Source organism: Hylobates moloch, unplaced genomic scaffold (genome assembly GCF_009828535.3).
Source record: "Hylobates moloch isolate HMO894 unplaced genomic scaffold, HMol_V3 SCAFFOLD_8, whole genome shotgun sequence".
In the NCBI taxonomy this organism is placed as follows: Eukaryota; Metazoa; Chordata; class Mammalia; order Primates; family Hylobatidae; genus Hylobates; species Hylobates moloch.
Genome location: NW_026652283.1, coordinates 127719253 through 127732764, shown reverse-complemented (window position 1 = coordinate 127732764; position 13512 = coordinate 127719253). Strand labels below are relative to the sequence as shown.

At 43.1% G+C, this 13512-nt stretch overlaps 2 protein-coding genes across 25 annotated transcripts in view; one reads left to right on the top strand and one right to left on the bottom strand.

Annotated features, from left to right (window-relative positions):
* TDRP (testis development related protein) overlaps positions 1-13512 on the bottom strand; it is a 103041-nt gene that overhangs the window by 11798 nt on the left and 77731 nt on the right. The window lies entirely within an intron of this gene.
* Positions 1-13512, top strand: part of FBXO25 (F-box protein 25) — a 99020-nt gene that overhangs the window by 58282 nt on the left and 27226 nt on the right. For 4 of the 9 annotated variants that reach the window (XM_032162538.2, XM_058443595.1, XM_058443594.1 and 1 more), the window contains exons 9-11: positions 168-311; positions 4952-4978; positions 5943-7354. In XM_032162538.2, the coding sequence (XP_032018429.1) occupies positions 168-311; positions 4952-4978; positions 5943-6032 (261 nt within the window). In that variant the 3' untranslated portion in view covers positions 6033-7354. The other 5 variants (XR_009214724.1, XR_009214726.1, XR_009214725.1 and 2 more) reach the window with 4 other exon arrangements.

Genomic DNA, 13512 nt, shown 5'->3' with positions numbered 1-13512 from the left:
TTCAGCACTGTACAATTCATCCATGTAACCAAAACCCACTTGTACCCCTAAAACTACTGAAGTTAAAAAAAGAAATAAAAAACAAATAAAATGAAAAAGTTTTACACCTAATATTATGCTTTGAAAGTCATCTTACGCTGATTCTGAATGGAGTTTTGTTTGTTTAGTTTTGTAGACATTTGATCCTTTCAGAAAAAGGTCATATTGAATGGAAGTTGATGTACTTTGCACTTCAGAAACATTACCCAGCGAAGGAGCAGTACGGAGACACGCTGCATTTCTGTCGGCACTGCAGCATTCTCTTTTGGAAGGTACTGATTTAAATACGCTCTTGGAATTTCGGGATTAAATTTTGGTGAAACAATCTAATCACCTATATTTTAAGTATAAGACTAAAAAGTGGAAAATACTGTTTGTTATAAGTAAGTTAAGGAGATATATTTGACCAAATATTGGGGTAGGGGAACAGATGTTCGTTCAATGTGTAGCTTAATCCAGAAATGCTGAAAACCAAAATGCTTCTCCTTTTTGCAGAAGTTAGCATGTAGGAGGGCATTGCAGGTGGATTGCAGCCAGTGGCCTTCCTTGGCAGCAGCTCCAGGTTCCCTGCCGACCCCCAGCTTGAGGTTGAAGGCTGCAGTGTGACCCCTCTGCCCATCTGAGGACAAGTGCACCTTCCTCAGGTTTCCCCAGACTTAGCCCTCTGCCCTTTATGTCCCCACTGTCTCTGCAGGGCCAGGACCAGCTTAGGCTTCATTTATCAAACCCACATTCTTAGAAAAAAAGCATCCATAGAGAAGTCCCAGATTTTAAAATCTGCATTTTTCTCCTTCATATGATCAGAACTTAACAAGAGTATCGTTACTTATCTGCAAGTCTCATCCCTTCCTCCAGTTACTTCCTCTTCTCACCATCCAGATTGTGTGTCTGAAAAGAATGTTTTTCACAGTCAGAGAGGTAACTGCTTATTTCTTTTTTTTCTTTTTTATTTTTTGAGATAGGGTCTCGCTCTGTCACCCAGGCTGGAGTGCAGTGGCGTCATCATGGCTCACTGCAGCCTCTACCTCCTGCCTCTCAAGTAGCTGGGACTCCAAGCAGGTGCCACCAGGCCCAGCTAATTCACTTCTTTTTTTGTTTGTTTTTTTGAAACAGCGTCTTGCTCTGTCACCCAGGCAGTTATGGGTGCAGTGGCGCAGTTATGGCTCACTTCAGCCCCGACTTCTGGGCTCAGGTGATTCTCCCGCCTCAGCCTCCTGAGTAGCTGGGACCACAGGGGCAAGCCACCATGCCCAGCTGATTTTGTCTGTTTGTTCTTGGTAGAGACAGGGTTTCACCATGTTACCCATGGCTGGTCTCAAAACTCCCAAGCTCAAGGAATCCATCTGCCCCAGCTTTCCAAAGTGCTGGGATTACAGGCGTGAGCCATGGCACCCGGCCATTATCCACTTCTTTCTTAACATGTTAATATTATTTCACCCTGGAGTATGTTTCCATGGTTTGCCTTGAGTTTGAACATGTTTGATGTTGTCAGATTTCACCGTGGGGAAAAAAAAAAATGTTGAAACTAGGCATAAGCTGGTCCTGGAGTGACCCTGCTGAGCTGCTGGCTGCTGTGCGGAGGGAGCCCCCCTGACTGTCCCTGGTCTCGAGGAGGCCCTGCCTCTTGCAAGGGTGGGCTGTCTCTGCCTCTTGCCTGACAGACACCAGAACCCTATTGTGATTACTTCTTTTGCTTTACATTTATCTAAATTTGTTATCAGGTCATAAGGCAAGCTCTAGCTTGTTGGAAAGAGACAGCTGCTTTTCATTTTTTCATTTCAAATTACATTTATTCTAAGTGTGGCTTTAAAAATTAATCCATGGTTGAGCAGAGAATGTAAAGATGTGTTTTTCTTTTATTATTTTAATAGTTTTATTTGGTATATCAAAGGTAAACAGCATCATACATGAATATGAGATTTTATTTCTGATTTATCATTTTATATTTTGGTATGACTTCTCTCTTTCCTGAAATTAAAAAGATGCAAGTTGTGTTATGTGTTTTTGCAGTAGTACAACTGTCTTGTAGAATATTATCCCTCAAAAGCAGGGAACATCTTGATTCCAGTTTATTCTCAATTTGGTGAAGTCAACAAATCAGTTCATCAGTAAGATTACAGATATACCGGAGAGAGCCCTCATTCTATTCTTTTCTCCCTAGTTATAGAGCACAAAAAGCACAGTATAGGGGTGAGTTGTCTGCAGTAGAAGCCACAGGCAGATGCTTGTGGACAGAAGGAAAGGGGCCAATTGAGTGAAGCCCAGGTTCTCGCACAGTATAGGGGTGAGTTGTCTGCAGTAGAAGCCACAGGCAGATGCTTGTGGACAGAAGGAAAGGGGCCAATTGAGTGAAGCCCAGGTTCTCACCCAGCTTTGACACCTGACCCTGGAGGGAACAGGGCCCCCCTTCTGTGTAGTTCCTTCTAGGACTGACACCTGTTCTTCTCTGAAATATTAACACTGAAAACATGTGGCTGTGTCTTCAGTCACAGAGTAAGAGTGACTTGTAACTGATTTGAGTCAGTGCTTCTCCTAAAAGTTACTTTTCTTTTTTCTCCTGAGCAGATTGTTTTGTAGTATAGAACTATTAAAAGCAGTGATACTTTTATAGTGAAAATACCATTCATAGAAGGGATAGAAGGCTTTCAGTTTTGTACGTGGTAGTATTTTTCTTAGAACAATATTTATGAATATTGGCGCTCTCCCTGTCTGCTGAGCAACTAACAAAGAAATACACACTCCTTCGCTTCCACATTGTTGGGCAGTACAGATCAAGTCTCCCTTATCTGAAATGCCTGGGACTTGAAGTGTTTCAATTTTCAGATTTTTTTCATCTGTTTCTTTACACAGAGCTTGAAGATAATTTCATACAATGTTTTAGTAATTGTATGCATGAAACAAAGTTTGTGTTATGTACTTAACATGTGTAGTTTTCCACTGTGGCATCATGTCAGTGCTCAAAAGTTTTGGATTTTGGAGCATCTCAGATTTTTGGATTACAGGTGCTCCATGTATATAAGAATATGCTGCCTTAGTTTCCTGAAATATGTAAGTTCTGATTTTTTTAAATTGAGAGATGATGTAGCCTTCCAAAAGAATTTGCTTTGCCCTTCTTTTATTTAGTGAAGTTTGTTATCATACTTGATCATGTCATGGAAATTGAGAACAAGTCTCTGCTAGCAAGGACAGCTGCCCATCTTTTAGTTCGGGGACGTTCATGTCTTGCCCCGGAGGCTGTGATGTCCACTTCACTGCAGCTACAGTGAGTGATCCCATCACAGCTTCTCCCACTGAATATCACTCTAGAAGGCAGTCCATGTTTTTAGTTCTGAATCCATGCATGGAAGTATTCAAAAAGAGCCATCCCTCCTAATTTAACCCCTGAAGATGTCGGGTACTTCTTGCCCTGTCTTCCATCTCCTCCACTGTGGGTTTGCCCAATGTGGCTAACCAGAGCTGAGTGGCCTGGTGGGCCAAGCCCAGATTGGAGTCAGGCAGACCTGGACCTGCCTCCGGGGTCTCCTGAGCCTGCTGCCCCTCCTAGGGTCTTGGTTTGACGCCGTGACCCGCCACACAGAGGAGCTGTGAATGTTCAGCAGTCCTGCACCTGGAAACTGGCACATAGCTGGTGCTCAGAAAATGGCACTTAGGGTTAGGGTCACTGCTTGTTTTTTGTTTGTTTAGCATCCCAGTAGTTTGTGTTGACTGAGAAAGTAATATCAAAGCTATTAAGAAAATGAGACTGGGTGTTGGTGACTCTAAATTCTGGCCCTGGGACTTGGTCATGAGCCGACACCATGGTGCATCTGTCTCAGGTCTGCATCTGGTATTTATCTAATTTCCCACAGTACATAAGCTTGGAGCTCTCCAGTCAGCAGTGCTGTGGAGCCGCTTCATCTGCTCCCAAGCTGGTTTCCCATCTCTTCTGGCTCTACTATATTGGAGTTCTTTTTTAACTTTTCTACCTGCCTTAGTCAGCCTTCCACACAGTCTGTAAGTAACTGGGCTGAGTTAAGCTCTGGAGCCAAAGACTGACTTCGATGTCCCTGCGAGGGTCCACTGAGAGGGGTGGCGAAATCTCCCGGCTGTATAAAACCTCAGTTAAAAACTGTACACTTGTTGGCTGGGTCAGGGAAGCCAGGATGAGCGTTTGGCCTTTTTATGTCCTGTTTTTTCTTGGTGTATCAGTTGCCGGAATAGAGGGCTGGACACCTGACGTTCACCCCACAGTCCTGTGTGGACATCAGGAGCAAAGTTGGAGCCAGAATAGAAGATGAGGTCTCTCCATGGTCTCGTGGTCCTGGTCTTGCGGGGGAACCGCTTTGCTAGTAGCAGCCTGAACCAGCGGGGGAGAACGCACAGGAGGGCAGCCGCTGAGGCTTGGGTCTGTGTTGGAAAGTGGCATCCACTGGCCTGGAGAAGCAAGTGTCAGGTGGAGGCTGGCTTAAGGGCACGTGTGGAATTGACTTAGTGTGCATTATTGAGCACAGAGTAGACCCTTCGGATGTTAAAGGAAGAACAAAGAACTTTCCCCAAAAAAATCTATTATAAAGTTTTAATATAAACTGCACATGGAAATAGCATCTCTTTTTCAGTGAATAATTTTAAAGGTTATTTAGCACTGCAGCCTCATTAGTTGCCAATTTGAAAGACTTAAAGGTAGAGATATGTTGTCTTAATACTGTCTTCAAGTAGTTTGGGAATTTGGGTTATCTGATGAGACCTTGTTTGCTTACTTTTAATAACCTTGTACTGTCCAAATTTAGTTACTTGATGTTTTTAGTTATTTTCGTAAATAATATGAATCAAACCTGAATGCCTAGGTGCAGTCTGGCTCTTTCTAATCTTAACTTTTCCTTTTTTCCCTCCCTTTACTGCATTCCTTCCTGATTCTTTCTTCATGATCTCAAAGGACTACCATCTTGCTTTACTATTCAAGGTACTTCCCTGTCTTGCCACACATCCTATGTTCAGGATGAAAACGTTGCATCATGCTGCATCTCATGCACGTCATCCTGGCCACTGCCCGGCTCGATTCCAGCTCTCGCTGACTTGAGCTTTCTCAGGACCCTGAGCAGGGCTGAGTGGCCACTTTGATCACCTCAGCAGGGACGAGAATGTTCATGAAATATTTTGCAGAACAACACCTGAGTGCTGAGGGAGGGTGCTAGATGTGCCCATAAACACTTCACCACACAGCACTTGGGTTGGCAGCACTGCCAGGGCATGCTATGGAGAGACCCAGCACTGACCCCAGAGCCTCTGGTCCCGTTTACCTACGTTCCTCCTAAGATTCTGCCAGTCTTCATCCACAAAATTAATTTTTCTGTCGTCACTTCTCATATTAAATATAATTCTGGATCCTTAGGTATGTGAGCATGGCCAGCTCCTTTGGAGCAAGCAGGAGCCTCGGGGGCTGAGGCCGTGTGTCCCCACTCTCCTGTCCTATGCAGGGAGCCCAGGCTGATTCAGGGATGAATGGCGGGCGGAGGGAACCCTGTGTAACAAAGTGAGCCAGGAACAGGAGGACAGGACAAAGGAATGGCTGGGACCAGAGGACAGAAAGTCCCCAGTGGTTTCTTCTGTGGCCTTGTAGATTCCGGGGCAGCGCAGGGTGGTGTCAGCAGCTGGCTCCTCTGACTCAGTACCAGATTCGGCACTGGAGGGCTGACCTGGGCCACCGTCTCTTGCCCTACCTGAGCAGGAGTTCCATGGGAAACCTCTATGTAGAATCAGCTGCGGCTGCCCTTGTGTTGATCATTCGCATCCAAGTTATCTCCCACGTACCTCTGAGGTAGGGCCCAGGGTCCATGTCAACAAGCAGCTGATGACCCCTCAGCCACCATCACTAGAGTGTAGCTGGTGGTGGGGCCCCCTCCTAACCATCTCCCACCTCCCCACAGGACTCAGGACACCCCTGCACCGCGGCCGACCCTGACAGCTGCTTCACGCCTGTGTCTCCGCAGCACTTCATCGACCTCTTCAAGTTTTAAGGGCTGCCCCTGCCATCCCTATTGGAGATTGTGAATCATGCTGTCTGTGCGGGGCTCATAGTGAGTGTTCTGTGAGGTGGGTGGAGGCTCCTGGGAGGCCCCTGCTTCCAGAAAGCCTGGGAAGAACTGCCCTTCTGCACAGCGGGGAGTGCATGGTTGCATTTTCATCATCGAAAGTCAGAGGCCAAGGAAATCATTTCTACTTCTTTAAAAACTCTTCTTCTAAGCATATTAAAATGTGAAATTTTGCATACTATATATATATATAGTTCAAAAATATTTCAGGTGATCAGCTCCACATTCTTTGTTGACCTGACACTAACGGCCAATAATATGCTTCTTAATTATCAAATTATAGTTTCCCAATTTTATACTAATCGGGGGTGGGTTACAAAACAGTTGATCCATGTAAATACATTGTACAGAATATTTATTTTTTCTCAAAATGCATTTTAACTACTACATTGGCTGTGCCCAAATGAGTCCTCTATTGAATAGAAAGTGAACCCAGGGCAATGATAGCCATTCTTGTCTTAGGGATTATGGATTGGGGTATGAATTGTGCACACGCAGCCCAACAACGGGCACTGGTCTCTGTGCTCCTAGGCATCCAGCACAGGTTCTGGCAGGGTACCCCTGCTGGGGGTGGGGGCTGGTCTGTGCATAATCCTGGACTGTGATGGGAACAGCCCAGTGCAGTCTAAACTTCAGTTGTGTTGAAACTACTTTAATAGACAAAGTAAGAAATCATGTTTATCTATTGATTTAAACTTTTATCAGTTTTGCATCTTACTGAGAAATGTTTAGTGATTTTGAGATTTAAATCCTTAAAATATTGCTTTGTTTTTAAAATAACGCATGTCCATTTTAGAAAATTAAAAAATCAATCCCACCACCCAAAGATTATTGTGCATGCTGAAAAGAATATGAAAAATCCCCTCAGCAGGCATAGGATAGAAATGTATTGTTGTATATTTCCATTTTTGAATAGGGTCAAGGAGCCCAAGCAAATCATTTCTACTTTTTTTTCGTCTAAGCATAATAAAAGTATACTTTTATAGCGTTATAAATAGGACTAAAAAAAGATTCTGGATTTTTCAGCCCCACTTCTGTGAACTGACACAAATGGCCAAGAATGCATTTATTTGTCAAATTATAGTTTCTCCTGAGGCGATGCAAATACCTGGGGCCTCTGTGAATATATGTTAGTTTTTCATAAAACCATAAATGTCCTGTATACCGCTGTTATTTCACAACCCCCCCCCCCCACCCTGTCTTTTTTAGAGACATAGAACCATATCCTAAATGTTATTTGGAAACTTGGCTTTTATTAGCTCCACAGAATCACCCAGATGGAACAGGCTTTATCATCACAACATACTGGGGTTCCTGAGTGTCTCGCTGTTAGCATCAATAACTGTGATAAGCATCGTCACACGTAACAATGTGGCCGTCTCCTTAGAATAAACCAGTAGTACAGCCAACATCATGAGCCAAACATATTTTAAGGCTTTTAAATATATTTCTAGATTGTTTATGAAAAGAAATTTTTTTGGAGTTTGTTTTTGAGACAGGGTCTTGCTCTGTCATCCAGGCTGGAGTGCAGTGGTATGATCTCAGCTCACTGCAACCTCTGTCCCCCAGGCTCAAGTGATCCTCCCACCTCACCCTCCCAAGTAGTCAGGACCACAGGCATATACCACCATGCTCAGCGGTTTTTTTGTATTTTTAGTAGAGATGGGGTTTCACCATGTTGCCCAGGCTGGTCTCAAACTCCTGAGCTCAAGCAATCCACCTGCCTCAGCTTCCCAAAGTGCTGGGATTACAGGCGTGAGCCACCGCGTCCAGCTGAAAAAAGAAATTGTTTTAATCTAGGAAAGGGAGTAAGTACATTGAATATCCATTATCCCTGAAGCACAGGTATTTCTTTTTCTGTTGGTGCTGTTTTAATAAGTGAAGAATTTGATGTATGATAAATTGTGAGCTTGAATAGTTCCATATGTTTATTATCCATTTGCTTTTCTTGTTTTGGTAAATTACTTAATGTGATATTTGCCTGTTTTTTGGTGGGGGATGTTAGTCTTTTTTCGTATTAGTTTCTTCTTAAAAGGAAACTATCCTTTTGAAGTTGTGGTTCTTTCCCCTAATTTGTCATATACTGTTACTGTCATTTGTTAGATGTTATAATAGTTCTCAGCTGTGCTATCAAATCACACATACGTGCATTTAACTTGTATAAATTGAGCAGTACTTGCTTGGAAAACATAACCGTATTAATAGTGTAGGATTCCAGCTGTTCTGCTGGGCTGGCATATTTCCACAGGCCGTGGACACAGCTAGCCGCATTGCCACTGCATGGGTCACGGCCTCCTGCAGGTGTGTTCGAGGGACAAGCTGTGGGAGCTGGGCAGGTAAGCAGGGATGGCTTACATTGCTGGGGAGAGATTGAAAGGTTAATGGAGGGTATAAAGACAGAATAAAGACAATTTTGAGGCACTGAGATGAGAAAAGAAATCATAAATCTCCACATTGGAATGGTATGTTTGAATACAGTTTCTGTCAGGGGGCCTTCCAAAAGTAGGGATGCTACTCCTGTGAGATTAAATTACATTTTGATGCCTTCATTGCAATGAAGTAGATAATTGAGGACACCAAGAGCCTAAAGCCAGGCAGTAAGTTTCACTCACCCATTGCTCCTGCGAAAGGCAATGCCAGACACTCTCAAGATAGAATCTCCAGTCATTCTCGGACCTGTTCTCAGTCTGCGCTGCTCACTCAGGGCTGGTGTCTGTTGACACCCAGTTACAATTTCCTTTTGCCTATTTTGAGTCAAAAAGTCACTTTCCTCACCTAATTTATGAATACACACAAATCGAAAAGCCATGCAGTAGCCTCTCAGGAGCAGACCGAGTTGTACGTGTCATGGTTTACTGCATGATGTACAGGATCTCTGTATGCACTGTGTGTGCGTACTGTACAGGGCTGTACACAGGAAACTGTGTCTACTTTATGGAAAAAATTTAACCATCTGTGAACAATTTTTTTGCCTTATGCTGCTTTTAGAACCAAACTCTCATATAAGATTTATCAGCTCTGTTAACACCTTTGTAGATTCCTGATGCTATGTACAAAATCATGTCATCTGTGAATAGACAGTTTCACTTTTTCCTCTCAGTCTAGATGTCCTTTATTCTTTCTTGCCCCACTTTGCTGGCTAGAATCTCTAGTACAATGTTGAATAGCAGTGCAAGAGTGAACATCCTTGTCTTGTTCCTCATCTTAGGGGAAAGCTTTCAGTCTCACCGTTAACTATGATGTTAACCCTGGGTTTTCCATAGATATCCTCTATTGGGTTGGGGAGGTTCCCTTCTATTCCTAGTTTGTTTTTATCATGAAAGGGTGTGGATTTTGTCAAATGCTTTTTCTGCATCTCTTGAGAAGATAACGTGGATTCTGGCCTTCATAAGATCATGTGCTGTTATTACATTGACTCATTTCTGTATCTTGAACCAAACTTGCATTCTTGGGCCAAAGCCCACTAAGTCATGGTTTATGATACCTTTTATACCTAGCTGTTGGATTTGGTGTGCTGGAACAGCCAGCCCTCTGTATCCACAAGGGATTGGTTCCAAGACCCCGCCATCCCACCTGCCACCCACCACCTTGTGATCTCTTGGGTTTTGGTGTCCATCTCATAGGATAAGCTTAGAAAGTGTTCCCTCTTCTGTGTTTTGGAAGTGTTTGTGGTGGTTTCTTGTTAATTCTTCTTTAAATGTTTGAGAGAACTCCATGTAAGATTTGAAGTCACTGAGAGGCTTTCATTACCCTTTAAGAGGATAAGACCATTTTCTCCAGAGATGCCTTTTAATGGTTTTTCTTTTCATTGCGAAGGCCTAACCTAGTAGATAAATGGACTGTGAAACCTAGTCTGTTAGGCTTATCTTCAGAATTATCAAAAGGAAGGAGTGCTGCCTTCTGAAAAAAGTCAGAAGCAAGCCTGCCTTATGAAACTTGACTTTTTAATCTCCCTGTCTTCATTGTGATGTGTGCATGTGATGGACACCACTCACCTCCCTTTAGTCCCTATCTAGTGCAATATCAAATGCTACCCAACAGCAAAGCCAAGGGATTAGCATCAGGTAGGAGGAAAAAGAAGGACCTGCATACATGACTAACCAGCACCAGCCACTGGGGCCCTCTGATGGCTGACACCAGCGTCCACCCTGCACCCATGTCTATCTCAATAGAATTGCTGCTTCTGTCTTCACTGAAGCCCCACTCCTTGTCCCTTCCTTTTGTTTCTGCATAGAGGAAGCAGACCCTCAACTTTGGAAAGCAGTGTCCCCCCGCGTCCCATGGGCTAAATGCCACTGAGCTGGTAGGAGCTGCTCAGGTGTAGCCTTCAGAATTTCAGCAGGAACTGCATCACTGTGTGCCTAAAAAGCCCTGCCTCACAGCATGAGACAGTGTGTTCTAGGTGGTAATGTGGCACCTGCACATGCACCCCCAGCAGTCCTCTCTAAACTCAGGCAGTGCAAGGCTGCTGCCATTCTCGCCCTCAGCATCTGTGAGATGAAGAAGTTGCTCCCCAGGGCACCTGCCCCAATACAGGCCATGTGGATCTGCCATTGCTTTTCACGTGAATGCCTAGGAGAGGCTGTTAACCCTCCTAGTTGTCCTTTTTGTACTTGGTCCTCTCCCTTCCAATCCTCATTGGCTCAAATCCAGAGAGTGACAGAACAGAGATGCCCAGAGCACCAGCTGGAGGGGCAAGCGAGAGAAGGCAGTGCTGGTGCCACAGGGGTCCTGGGCTAGCTCTTGGACCATAACCAGCGTTCACTGAGGATGGGGTTCCTTTGAAATGCTCTTGTTCTTCCTGTTTAAGTAAGGGAGAGCAAAAAAATGAGGGCATCTGTGTCAAATAGAAGAGACACCTCAACTGTCTCGTGTTTGCATGGAAATTTCATTTTTATTTGATAATCGTTTGAGAAACTTGCACAGATGAAGGCAAGTTGGTTTTTATTATCTAACCTATGTAGTCAATTCTAGTGTCATTTAAAAGAATTTGACAAGTTAAAATACACATGAAATTTACCATCTTACCCGTTTTAAGTGTGCAATTTAGTGGCATTAAATATATTCATACTGTGCAACCTTCTCTACCATGTATCCACAAGTTCAACTTTACAAGATGAACTTTTGTCATCTTGTAAAACTGAAGCTCTGTACCCATTAAGCACCAACTCCCTATTCCCCATCCACCAGCCCCTGTCAGCCTCTGTTCTACTTTGTCTCTTTGAATTTGACTTCTGTAGGGACCTTGTATGAGTGGAATCAGAAGGGATTTGTCCTTTTGTGACTGGCTTATTTCACTTAGCATAATGTCCTCAAGGTTTATCCAAGTTGTAGCATGTGTCAGGATTTCTTTTTAAGGCTGAGTGATACTCTGTTCTCTGGACAGACCACATTTTGTGTACTCATCTGCTGATGGACACTTGAGTTTCTTCCACCTTTTAGCTATTGTGAATACTGCTGCCGTAAACATGGGTGTGCAAATATCTGAGCCTCTGCTTTCAATCATAGGGCAATTCTATGTTTAATTTCTTAGGGAACTGCCATAACTGTTTTCCACGGTAGCTGCACCATTTTACATTCCCACTGAAGGTTCCAGTTTTGCCACATCCTTGCCAACACCTGTTTTTAATAATTGCCATCCTAATGAGCGTGAAGTGGTATCCTGCTGTGATTTTGATTTGCATTTCCCTAGTGACTAGTGATGCTGAGTATCTCTTTGTTGGCCGTTTATATGTCCTCTTTGGAGAAATGTCTATTTGGGCTCTTTGTCCATTTTTCAATCAGGTGTGTGTTTTTCTTGTTAAGTTGTAAGAAGTCTTTATGTTCTGGGTATTCACCCTTTTTAAACATATCATTTTAAAATACTTTGTCCCATTCCATGGATTGCCTTTCACTCTGTTTTGTTCTTTGATGCACAGAAGTTGTTTCTTTCTTTTAGTTACCTGTGCCTCTGGTGTCATATCTAAGAAATCACTGCCAAATCCAATGTTGTTAAAATTTTCCCTTATGTTTCTCCTAAATGTTTCAGTTTTGGCTGTTAGTTTAGGCCTTTGATCCATTTTAATTTTTATATATGTGGCATCATTTCTGAGGGCTCTGTTATGTTCCATTGATCTATCTCTCTGTTGTGGTACCAGTACCATGCTGTTTTGGTTACTGTAGCCTTGTAGTATAGTTTGAAGTCAGGTAGCATGATGCCTCCAGCTTTGTTCTTTTGGCTTAGGATTGACTTGGCGATGCGGGCTCTTTTTTGGTTCCATATGAACTTTAAAGTAGTTTTTTCCAATTCTGTGAAGAAAGTCATTGGTAGCTTGATGGGGATGGCATTGAATCTATAAATTACCTTGGGCAGTGTGGCCATTTTCACGATACTGATTCTTCCAACCCACGAGCATGGAATGTTCTTCCATTTGTTTGTATCCTCTTTTATTTCATTGAGCAGTGGTTTGTAGTTCTCCTTGAAGAGGTCCTTCACATCCCTTGTAAGTTGGATTCCTAGGTATTTTATTCTCTTTGAAGCAATTGTGAATGGGAGTTCACTCATGATTTGGCTCTCTGTCTGTTATTGGTGTACAAGAATGCTTGTGATTTCTGTACATTGATTTTGTATCCTGAGACTTTGCTGAATGATGCCACATATCTACAACTATCTGATCTTTGACAAACCTGACAAAAACAAGAAATGGGGAAAGGATTCCCTATTTAATAAATGGTGCTGGGAAAACTGGCTAGCCATATGTAGAAAGCTGAAACTGGATCCCTTCCTTACACCTTATACAAAAATTAATTCAAGATGGATTAAAGACTTACATGTTAGACCTAAAACCATTAAAATCCTACAAGAAAACCTAAGCAATACCATTCAGGACATAGGCGTGGGCATGGACTTCATGTCTAAAACACCAAAAGCAATGGCAACAAAAGCCAAAATTGACAAATGGGATCTCATTAAACTAAAGAGCTTCTGCACAGCAAAAGAAACTACCATCAGAGTGAACAGGCAACCTACAGAATGGGAGAAAATTTTTGCAACCTACTCATCTGACAAAGGGCTAATATCCAGAATCTACAATGAACTCAAACAAATTTACAAGAAAAAAACAAACAACCCCATCAAAAAGTGGGCAAAGGACATGAACAGACACTTCTCAAAAGAAGACATTTATGCAGCCAGAAAACACATGAAGAAATGCTCATCATCACTGGCCATCAGAGAAATGCAAATCAAAACCACAGTGAGATACCATCTCACACCAGTTAGAATGGCCATCATTAAAAAATCAGGAAACAACAGGTGCTGGAGAGGATGTGGAGAAATAGGAACACTTTGACACTGTTGGTGGGACTGTAAACTAGTTCAACCATTGTGGAAGTCAGTGTGGCGATTCCTCAGGGATCTAGAACT